Below are 11,589 nucleotides of genomic sequence, written 5' to 3'. Positions count from 1 at the left end.
TCCATTCTAGAAAACTCTGTGTTTAAAACAGCGGGAATCTCGCCGAATTCAACATGCAGTCAAGAGAAACAGAAAATGATTTTAGGAGTTAGGACGTCTATGCTTATGTCCTCTGCTCGAACGTTATTTACAAGTTAGTATGATGACCAATAACTTTGTCTATTTGTTAGAAGATATGTATCCTAATCCTAAAATCAGGAAGTTTCTCAAACCTTTACTGCATAAGAGTCATAACAAACAGATGGGACTAGATACCCGAAAGGACAACAATGATCCGATTTTCTGACAACTCCAAAAGTAATTGAAAACAGTCTGCAAGTGAATGAAGCAGAGAGACTCATTATTGCTTGACTCTTAAGTAGTGAGTTCCATTATTGCACTTACAATGTCTCCATCGTGACCCTTGAGTGCCTTAACCGCTTTGCTACGTGAAACTCCAGCCTGAGTCATGACCAAGTCAATGTCACGAGCCTCCACACCGGTCTCATCAATTTCCTCTTCATCTTCTTCCACCTGTGCTTCTACTGTGGCTGTTGATGCCTCTGCTCTCTGAGATGTGGCTCCCATTTCAGGCATCCTGAACTGTTGAGCAGCTTGCGTTTGAAGCTGAGAGCTCAAGTCCTCGATCTTGGCCTCACCGAATATAACATAGGTTTCTGAATGCGGGCTTTTGAAGACATCGGGTTTTGAGATGAAGAACAGTACCTGGCAACATTATTGTATTGTATCATTAGAATCTTACACGCAGAAATATTCTTAACTAAGAGAGAAAACAGAGAACGGTTGTTGAGTTACGTTTTTGGTTCTTTTGATGGTCACTCTGCTAACACCCGTGACTGGTTTCATTCCGAGCTTCAACATGGCCTTCCTACTCTTCTTTTCACTTCTACTCTGCTTTGAACTCCCACTTACACCTGCAATAACCAAACTTCATTCAATTTGAAGAACGATTCACTTTGTTATAAACATATAGTGATCTACTACTACACTAAGTTCTGTTGAGTAAATCTATAAATCTATCAAATGATTCACCTCCCAAACCTCGATACGTTAACAAAAACTACTTCAGCTTAGAATCCACAATTCCTAAATAACTATTCAGTCCATTTTAGGGATGTGACGCAAGAAGTGAAGATTGAAACTCAAACACAATTCGCCATTTCTTAAGTAGTATCAAGAAACTTACTAGGAGGGTGAGATAGAAATTGAAATGTGATGAAATGGCTAAAAAGAAGGAAGAATCACCTTGAGCGTCGCCGTCTTCCTCTTCTTCATCATCGTCATCATCATCGTCTTCATCATCTTTAACATCTTCTACAATCGGTTCATCGGTCTGTAAAAATTCCTCCAGCGTGAGGCTAAGAAGCAAAAATCGTGACAAAGAAATGTAAAACCGTCTAAAGAAGACTCACTCACCTGAAGCTTCTCCTCGAGTTCTTCAGCAATGGTAGCAGAAGCAGCCGGTGGTTGATCAGGTTGTCCATCGGCGGATTCAGTGACTACAGCAGGAGGAGGAGGAGGAGACATGGTTTTCTGGAGATTTTAGGTTCCCGATACGATTTTGCGTCAGCCAAATGGATAAGGGAACGGTGCGGTGGGGAGTGGTGACGACGATTCGGGTGTGTTGTCTTCTCGTTGCACAATTGGGCTTTTGATTGGGCTTTAAATACCCAATAAAGATAAAAGAAATTGCAAGGAAATACTTTAGTTAATGTGTGTTAACTGGACCATTAAATCCCAGTCCCGAATTTTGTCTGGGCCGCACATGATACTCACGTGCCTATTCAAAATATAATCCCCCGTCAAGTTCAAAAACCCTAATAAATAGTGACCACGCACGCATGCACGCACGTAATTTTATGTATGTAGCAAGTTGCTACTAGCAACAACAACTGAAGAGAAAAAGAAGGTATTTTATTCTTCTCTCCTTTAACCATTTTACCAAATTACTATACGTATTTACTATCCTCATAATTGTAATTACTGCTAATATTTACTGGTTTAGTTATTTTGTTCTCCTTGTGATGAGTCATCTTTAGGATCAGGAGGTGAAAGAAGAGAGTGATGATGACTTTGTATTCGGCTTTTTTGACGAATTAAGAAGCCTTTATTTGTTTGTAGTGTATTAATGCAAGTATGTTGTCTTATAACACTTTCTCAACATAATCTGCTGGCTTACCTAAACGCGACAAGTTTTTTAGTTGGATTTAATTGACATCTCCACCACTAGTTTGACACACTAGCACTAATCGCTATAATCAGTTTATTTAGTTATATAAATGAGATATGCGAAGTAGTACTGCATATATTTTGTGGAAGAATGTTTAGCCAAGTTACAGACACGTTATGAAGGGTTCTATAGTTTCATTATGGGCTCTACATTGCCAACAAAATGAATAGGGGTTGCTTGTTCTACAATGTATATATACATCCTAATTTAGCCAAGTTACGGCTTAGTGCTTACTAATACACTAGAACAACGTTTTAATTTGTATGAACATGTCCAATGTGACAATGTCGTTGAACTTAATTAGTGACCCAATAGATAATATCTTATTACAACCCGGTAATCGACACATCCATTTCCATTTAAACCATCATTAATATTGTTGATATATGATTCGCAACCACCTACAAAAATAAACATAAGTGAAACTTCTAATCCAGCTTTGCTGTATTAATTCTTAATTTCTTGAGATGTGATAATAATACCTTTAATTTTTTAATAAACTACCAATTATATTGGAATGAACTAAAACCCAAATTTATAAGATTTATATACTTATACTTTTTCGTAGCAAAAAAAGAAAAGATTTATATACTTTAAATGAAGGGTGTATTGGAATTTTAGTACATTTTAAAAACATAATTGTAAAGATAATACATACACTATTCAAAATTAAGAAAGTAGTCGTAGGACCTACAATGTGAGATAGAGATTATGTGAAATCACTACAAAAAAAAGGTTGGCTTACATCAATTAAATAGCATCACAAATATTATTGATAGTAGTTTAAATTACTTATTAGCAAATGACACCAATTAAATAATTTAACATCAAATGTAATAAATGATGTGTTGATTAACTTGTTTAGCATCAGTTAATTCAAATTGATTCAAATTTGTATTAGTTTGTATCACTTAAAAAAAATTGATTTAGAATATGTATTTAAATCAATTAAAATAATCGATGTATTCACTTAATTTTATTGATATCACTTTTTAAAATGATACAAAATTTACATCAATCTAATGTGATGCTAATTTTAAGTATTTTAATTATTTTAAAAAAACTAATTGGATTTAATTGTTATAATGACGCTAAATTTTTATTATTTTTAAAATAAATAACCATATTATTATTATTAATTCTGATTTTACCTCAAAATCAAATAATTAATTATTATTTTTTCTCACCCACAATCCCTTCTTCTACGCCCACCATCTTTTTTTTTCTATGTTAGAATATCTTCAATTTAATTTTTGATATCTTGTTGAATTCTTAACCTTTTAAAAAGTGAGGTGTTTCTTTGTTTTTCTGCTTTTCTTAATCATCATTCATTCTTCTTCTTCTTCTTCTATTCTCTGCAATCTATGGTGAAAAATTCTAAGATCAGCCCAAAATCAGTTTAAAGATGCATTTAACTGATTGTTTGGGACCGTGTGTTTTCCTGCACAGTTTGGAGAAGCATAAAATAAAGGTATTCTATCATTTTATCCTAAATCTACTTACAAATGATAATTTTGATTCTCACCAAAAATTTCTATTAGTTTTCAAATAGTTAATCCTTTTTTTTTAACCAAAATTCTATGGAGCGAAACTTCAAGTGCAATGATATCATCCAATGGATCACAAGTCTTCAAGAAGAAAAAAAACTAATGGAAGCAAAAAGCATGGAAAAGAAGGAAGATGAAGAAACTAAAACTCAGTTGTGATTTTCTGTTGTAAAAGAAGATTTATTTGTTCATTTCATGTATTTTGTAAAAACTCGAATAGATTTTACAAGATATTGCAACGTTGTTTTTTAAAAAACAAAATCTTGGTAAAATCTTGTTTACCAGCTATATATTAATAATAGTAAATAATATTTAAAATAATATTTGTTTTCTAGTCGAAATTAATTTATTTGTTTAATTATTTTTAAATTAATTATGTTAATTATAGAAACGGCTATTTATAACTGATATAAATAATTTACATCAATTATTTTAATCGATACTAATACTAACATCATTTAATTAAATTGACGTAAGACTTAACATCATTTTTTTTAAATGACACATATTCATATCAATTATAATAATCGATGTAAATTTTTTATATATTAACATCAGTTATTAATTAACTGATGTAAATTATTTGCATCGGCATTTTTAGAATCATTTGTTTAAGTGATGTAGATTTTTTTTACATCACTCATAACTAATACAAATATTAAAAATAAATGATGTAAGCCAACTTTTTTTTTGTAGTGAATAGAGATAAAGAAGAAGAGGGAAAATGACAAAAGGGAATTTTTTTTTTTTCTCTCAATTTTTTTTTTCTTTTTTTTTTTAATTATTTTTTTAAATATTTTTTTTATTATCATCACCCCCAAATTTTTAATAATTAAAATATTAGGGATTATAACTTTGGTTTTTAAAACTTTTTTGATACATAAAAATCCATGTTTTTTTCTCTTTAATTTGATATGCATTTTGCTAAATTAATTTTAAATAAATTTCATATTTATATATTTATTTGTATAATTTAGTATGTGTACAGACGTATTTGTACAGTTTAGTATATGTACAAACATATATGTACAGACGTATTTGTACAATTTAATATGTGTACAGACGTATTTGTACAATTTATTATGTGTACAGACGTATTTGTACAGTTTAATATATGTACAAACGTATATGTACATCTGATTAACTGTACAGATGTATACGTACAGTTTATTGATTGTACGGAAATATAAAAATTTATACATTTTTATTCATATAGCTAGAAAAAGTGTACATAAATATGAATATTTATGTACAATTGTACACTTATAAGTTGTACATATAATATTATATAGTATTTTTATTATTGTACATAAATATATTTTTGTACAACTGTACAGAAAATATGATGTACAAATTATATTATATAATTATTCTAATGGCATATTCGTAAATAAGCTGTTTTCAGAGTCCTTAAAAGTCATTGAAATAGTATCAAATAGTGAAAATGTACTACTTTCCTAATTATAAATAGTATATGTATTAGTTTTATAATTATGTTTTTAAAATGTACTACTTTTCCAATTAATCCTTAAATGAATAATGTTACTGTTTATAATACTATCAAATTAAAAATCTAAAATGAGACTATATATCACATTAAAAATTTAAAATGACAATCAAGAAAAAAGTAAAGACACTTTATAAAACATAGAAGATATCATTTTCTAATTATTTCTTTTTTCAATTTTAGTACTTTTACTATAACATAATTCACTTTTCGCGGGAAATAATTTGATAATTTTGCAAGATACTCAAATTTTTTTTAAAAAATTAATATTTTGGAAATATATAAAAAGGCGCGAAATCAACTGTATAACTAGGCAATAATATATAAATGAAATTATTACCTAACTATAGCTAATAATCTTTTTTCTCATAAAATAATAATAACGTTGCTGCAAAAGAAAATTAAAGAAAAAGAAGATAATTAATGTTACAAAAAAGATAAGCAAAAAATAGTGCTAGATATAAAACATATAACCAAAAGGTGGCAATTGTGATAGTTTAGTGGCCCGTAAGGTTTCGTTTATAAAATCCTTAAAGACCATATATATAAACTATATAGGGTGGCTGTTGTGTTTATCTATTGGTACTCAAAAGGGTTTCAATGTCCGCCATGAAAAAACGAAAGGAGCACGTCTCCAGTGACGAGAGTACTCACCTTACCATATCTTCAAAGGATGGGTTAGGAGACAACTCTGGTACGTTGCCAATTGATCTCATGTTCCAAATACTCTCCAGACTACCTGCGAAATCCGCTGCGAGGTTTCGTTGCGTGTCAAAGAACTGGAACTCTCTTTACCATAACCCATATTTCACCAACATGTTCCTGAAGCGGTCTTCTGCTCGGCTATGTCTCCTTTTAACTTTTCAAGCTGAGGGTAAGTGGTCTTTCTTCTCATCACCTGGACACAACAATTCTAATATTGTAGTTGTCAATAGACATATGAGTATCCCTAAAGATTACACCTTTCGAGTTTGTGTCCCTGTTTGTGGATTGCTGTGTACGAAAGATGAGTGGGTTTTAAGTGGTAGGAAGGACGCAAGGATGATGATATGCAACCCTAGCACATGACAGTTCAAATCTTTACCCAAAGTGAGATCGAGGAGGCGTCATGTTATAACCTATGTAGGATATGATCCAATAGAACAACAATATAAACTCGCAGGGGCGGACCCACAGCCAATGTGGTGGGGACAGCTGCCACCAGCAAAAAAACGAAAAAAAAATTATTAAAAAATTATTAAATATTATTAGAAAACAAAATCTGTCCCCACCAAAAAAACTACTTTTCATCATTTTTCTTGGAAAGCCCATTAATCCATGTACCAAAAAAATATATATTAATATATAAATTAAAGACTTACTAATCTAGACCTAATTTTTTGTTATTTTCTTCTTCTTTAGTCATTTGGTTTTTTTGTGTGACAACAAATCAACAACTATCAATTTGTGAGTTTATTTTCCTGTTTTTTTACAATCGTTTCTATTATATAAGCATTATTTTTTAGTCAGTTAATTTTATTTAATCAGTTCAAGCTTATAACTATGTTTCCTGGAAAACATTATATAGGTTTTTATGTTATACATGACTATATTAGTTTTTGCAGTGATAATTGTTTATATGTTTATTCTATGGTTAAGCTTTTATGGAAGTTTGTTACATAATTCAAAAATTTAAAATTAATAAATTTTAAAATATAAGTCTATAAATTCAAAATTTTCTAAATTTTTAATTAATAACATTTTTTTTGTTTTTAATTATTTGAATCTGTCACAAATGAAAATGTGGTAAAAAGGTTTCAATTGTTAAATGAGCGTCTGAGTGGTTTTGGAAGATGTTTTAAAATTTTTACATGACAATTTTATGTCTTTTATAATTTAGTATTTGATAGTTTTTTTACTATATTTTTGCCCCCATTGAACAAATTTTCTAGATCCGCCCCTGATATAAAGTATTGTGCATGACAATTCGTGGAAGTCCCTTTTTGTTAAAGTAGAAGAGTATCAAGTTCTCACACTTGGAACTGGCGAACTGAAATGGAGAATGCTTGTATGTTCAGTACACCATTACCCTTATCCTGAGGAGATTTGCATCGAAGGGATATTATATTACTTAGCTACAGATCATGAGTCTAGAAACATTATGTTGGTTTGCTTTAATGTTAAGCAGGAGAAGTTCAACTTTATCAAGAACAAAGATTTTGGGTTTCCGACAACTTTAATAAATTACAAGGGTAAATTAGGAGGAATTTGTCGTGATCGTGAATCAAATTTTTTTATGGATGGAAGAGTTGAAAGCTTTGAGTTATGGGTTATAGATGACATTGAAGAACAGACATGGTCAAGGCATGTTCACATACTGCCACCAATGTGGAAGGGGCTAGTTGCGGAGACTAAAGTTTACGTTGTTGGGATGATTAATGGAACAAGTGAAGTTGTGTTTTCTCCGAACGTCTTGTCTGATCCGTTCTACATATTTCACTTGGATATGGAGAGGAACTCTATCAAAAGAGTTGGAATTCAAGGGCTTGGACCTATTATAGGTCAAAACATTTACATCTTCTTAAACCATGTTGAGAACGTGAATCTTATTATGTAAGTTGTTAAAAAATAATAAAACAAGAACTTAAGATCAATGCAATTATTTTTCCTCCTAATATATCTCATGAGTAAAATATCATGGACTCTTCAGACAGTCGTTGTTTTATCAGAGTTTTTTCCCATTGTTCAGTTATTATAAATGACTTTGTTATAACTACTTTGATTACTTTCATCTTTGTCTCGTTTCTGTGTACATGCTCTTTTTTGGGACATTACTTTGCATTTCTTTTGTGAAGCATACACTTAATCACATCTCTTCAAAATGGTCGACCTAACATTTTTACATTTCTAACAAATTAATCCGGTTAAGATTTTGTCAAAGTAATTCTCTCCACTCATATCCACGAGGTGTATATCTTTCTCTGATTCTGTATTGGCCATACGAATTTATGTTTTTTACTTAATTATCAACATATTTTTGTAAAGAGGATGGAAACTCTTTCTGCCAGAAAATAGTTCGTTTAAATAAGTATAATATAAATTCTTACTAGCGTACAACCGTTATTTTGCCGTTTATATTGTTTTCAAAATATTTTTTTTCAGTTTTTGGGTTAAAATATTTGATCGATGAAATAAAAACACATACGGTCTATACTGTTTTGGGGGTAAATACTTAAAATAAAAATAAATATTTAACCCAATATATATATATATATATATATATAATGGCAGAAAAGCAATGGTATGATTGAGTATATATCTATGTATAAATATATGTATAAAGTGTACATATCTATGTATAAAATTACTACCCATTATGGATAATAATCTTTATATATAATAATAAAGATACTACAAAAGGAATGTATAGGAAAAAAAAGATTAGATTACAAAAGAGATGAAGACAAAAACAAATAGAAATAGAAAAGAATCCAAAAGGTGGCAGCTGTCATGTAAATCTAGTGGACTGTAGTTAAGGGTTTTGTAAAATCTTGGAAGACCATATATAAACCATAGGTGGCTGTTGTGTTTGTCTATTGGTACAAGCTCAAAAGGATTTCAATGTCCGCCAATAAAAAACTGAAGGAGCACCTCTCCAGTGATGAGGCTCCCCTAACCATATCTTCAACGGATGGGTTAGTAAAAAAGTCTCGTACGCAGCTGCCAACTGATCTCATTGTCGAAATACTCTCCAGACTGCCTGCCAAATCTGTGGCCAAGTCACGATGCGTTGCCAACAACTGGAACTCTCTTCTTCGCGACCCATTTTTCACCGATGTGTTCCTAAAGAGGTCGTCTGCTCGCCCACGTCTACTTTTAACTTTTCAAGCTGAGGGTACGTGGTATTTCTTCTCTTCACCTGGGCACAACATGAATTCCAACCGTGTAGTTGTTGTCGATAGTCATATGAATGTCCCTAAACCTCTCCCCTTTCGAGTTTGTGTCCCTGTTCGTGGATTGTTGTGTACGAGAGATGAGTGGGCTTTAGGTCATAGCAAGGAAAGGATGATGATTTGTAACCTAGGCTCAAGACAATTCAAATATCTACCCAGAGTGAGATCGAGGAGGTGTCATGTTGTAACCTATTTAGGGTATGATCCAATAGGAAAAGAATATAAGGTATTGTGCATGACCGTTCTTGAAAAGCCCTTTTCGGGTAAAGCTGGCGAGTTTCAAGTTCTCACACTAGGAACTAGCAAACTTGAATGGAGAATGCTTGAGTGTTCTGTAGACCACTACCCTTATCCTAGGGAGATTTGCATAGAAGGGACGTTATACTACTTTTCTCGGGATTATGAGTCTAGAGACTATATGTTAGTTTGCTTTAATGTTAAGGAGGAGAAGTTCAACTTTATCAGGAACCAACATTTTGTGTTTCCTACATTAACTTTAATAAATTACAAGGGTAAATTAGGAGGAATGTGTTTTCAACCAACCACTTTCATGGATGGAACTGCTGAAAGCTTAGAGTTATGGGTTATAGATGATATCGAAAAACATATTTGGTCAAGACATGTTCACATTTTTCCGCCTATGTGGAAGGAGCTAGTTGCGGAGACTAAAGTTTACATTGTTGGGATGATTAATGGAACCACTGAAGTTGTGTTTGCTCCGGCCATCTTGTCGAATCCGTTCTACTTGTTTTACTTGGATATAGAGAGAAAGTCTACCAACAGAGTTGAAATTCAAGGGCTTGGACCTGTTAACGGTCAATCCATTTACACCTTCGTAAACCATGTCGAGAATGTGAATCTTATTATGTAAGCAATTAATTCAAATTTCATAAAAACTTTAGATCAATGCTGTTGTTTTTTCTTCTAATTTATTTTATAAGTACAAGACAGTCCATATTTTATCAGTGTTGTTTCCCATTGTTCAGTTATTATAAATGCCTATGTTATAATTTCTTTAATGTACCTTCATTTTTGTTTTGTTACTCCGTCCATGCTCTTGTTTACATTAAACGATACTAGCTCTTCTTACATTAAACACTACTATAGCTATTAGCTTACTCAAATCAATTATTGTTAAGTTATATCTGTTTTCATTTTAAACACTATCTATTGGGAATCAGTAGTCTTCAATTATATATGCACATCTCTCATCATCTCTTCAGATTAGTCGACCTTATAATTTTACATTTTTTAACAGATCGGAGACTTCTTCCAAATATATATATACGTTAGTTAGATATTCAAAGGTGCTGCGAAGTTTATGAAAATAAATTAAGGGAATATAAAGATTTTGTGATCGTCAGCTGGAACCCTAGGGTTCTTCAATGTCGGTGACCCTTTTATGACATACATGAATATTGTTGCCTTGTGTTTAAATATAATATTTTTCAAAACCTCTGAATAATAAATATCGAAAAGAAGTTATAATAAACTAACGTGATATTTATATGCTCGTGAATCGTGATCTTCTCAATGTAGATTAAGTCACACCCTTTGTCTTTCATATATTAAAAAAAAAAAAAAATCACATACTAGCTTATATAGTTTAAGGTCTCGAGACTCTAAACATTTGATTAACGAAACAAAAACAAGTACAAAAACAAATTAGGCAATAGATGTAACAAAATCATCATGAAATAAATCTTAATTCAAATCAGGTTTTGAAAATAACACAAGCTATTTGGTTTATGTAGCAAATATAGAAGGATCCAGAATATGTAGAATATTCTTTAGTATATTTGTTAATAATTACTATGGTTTATATTTATGGAAACTAGGTTAATATGGTTATCATTCTATTCTCTATATAAACAGTTGTAATCACTATTATATCTTTTATGAGAGTTAATATAATATTTCCTAATCACTAGTGTGTTCTTCTCTCATCAACCTTCTACATGGTATCAGAGCAGGTTTGCTCACGAGTTTTGATCTAACAGTCAAACTCATTATCTTTTATTTTTATTAAGCCAAGTGCTTCTCTCATTCAAGTTCATCATGAACCTCTGGATCTAAGCCATTGTGCTTCTCTTCATTCACGTCTATGACATATACCTCTGAATCTAAGCTAAAATGCTTCTTTATTTTATTTTCTTTTTAGAAGAAAAAAAACAAAAAAAAGAATCCTTTTTATTATTTACTTTTTTTTTATTTTACTTTATAAAGTTCTTTTTTTTTTAAGCCATGAGCTTCGTAATATTGTTTCTTAATGATTTTTTTATTTTTTATTTATTTTTTAAGAAAAAGAAAAAAAATAGATCTCGTTTCTAAAAAAAAAAAAAAAAATGGAAAAAAAAAAGAAAAAAAGTTTTT

The 11,589-nt window shown here is 31.1% G+C and overlaps 3 protein-coding genes across 3 annotated transcripts; 2 read left to right on the top strand and 1 right to left on the bottom strand.

Moving 5' to 3' along the window:
- Positions 1–183: 183 nt before the first annotated feature.
- LOC17886200 (nascent polypeptide-associated complex subunit alpha-like protein 2) lies at positions 184–1,610 on the bottom strand. Its single transcript, XM_006291749.2, has 4 exons — positions 1,417–1,610; positions 1,246–1,333; positions 796–914; positions 184–705 (listed from the first exon to the last, which is right to left on the bottom strand). The coding sequence occupies exons 1-4, from the start codon at positions 1,525–1,527 to the stop codon at positions 355–357; spliced, it is 669 nt and encodes a 222-aa protein (XP_006291811.1). The 5' UTR covers positions 1,528–1,610; the 3' UTR covers positions 184–354.
- Positions 1,611–5,884: 4,274 nt separating this feature from the next.
- LOC111830718 (F-box protein At3g49450-like) lies at positions 5,885–7,880 on the top strand. Its single transcript, XM_023783395.1, is given in 3 exon segments — positions 5,885–6,432; positions 7,227–7,264; positions 7,267–7,880. Coding segments are annotated over 3 exon segments (1,200 nt in total).
- Positions 7,881–8,884: 1,004 nt separating this feature from the next.
- On the top strand, positions 8,885–10,087 carry LOC111830717 (F-box protein At3g49450-like). Its single transcript, XM_023783394.1, has one exon. The coding sequence runs from the start codon at positions 8,885–8,887 to the stop codon at positions 10,085–10,087; it is 1,203 nt and encodes a 400-aa protein (XP_023639162.1).
- Positions 10,088–11,589: the final 1,502 nt, after the last annotated feature.

Source organism: Capsella rubella, unplaced genomic scaffold, assembly GCF_000375325.1.
Source record: "Capsella rubella cultivar Monte Gargano unplaced genomic scaffold, Caprub1_0 scaffold_5, whole genome shotgun sequence".
NCBI classification, from domain to species: Eukaryota; Viridiplantae; Streptophyta; class Magnoliopsida; order Brassicales; family Brassicaceae; genus Capsella; species Capsella rubella.
Note: the sequence above shows the minus strand (reverse complement) of the source record. Positions and strands in the feature narration are given on the sequence as shown.

Bases quoted from the DNA above. Each gene is read 5' to 3' on its own strand.
- LOC17886200 (XM_006291749.2), bottom strand. From the start codon at position 1,527: ATGTCTCCTCCTCCTCCTCCTGCTGTAGTCACTGAATCCGCCGATGGA. The intron at 915-1,245 runs GTGATTCTTCCT...TGGTTATTGCAG, and splicing joins GGAAGACGGCGACGCTCAAG to GTGTAAGTGGGAGTTCAAAG. The intron at 706-795 runs GTAACTCAACAA...TAATGTTGCCAG, and splicing joins CCATCAAAAGAACCAAAAAC to GTACTGTTCTTCATCTCAAA.
- LOC111830717 (XM_023783394.1), top strand. From the start codon at position 8,885: ATGTCCGCCAATAAAAAACTGAAGGAGCACCTCTCCAGTGATGAGGCT.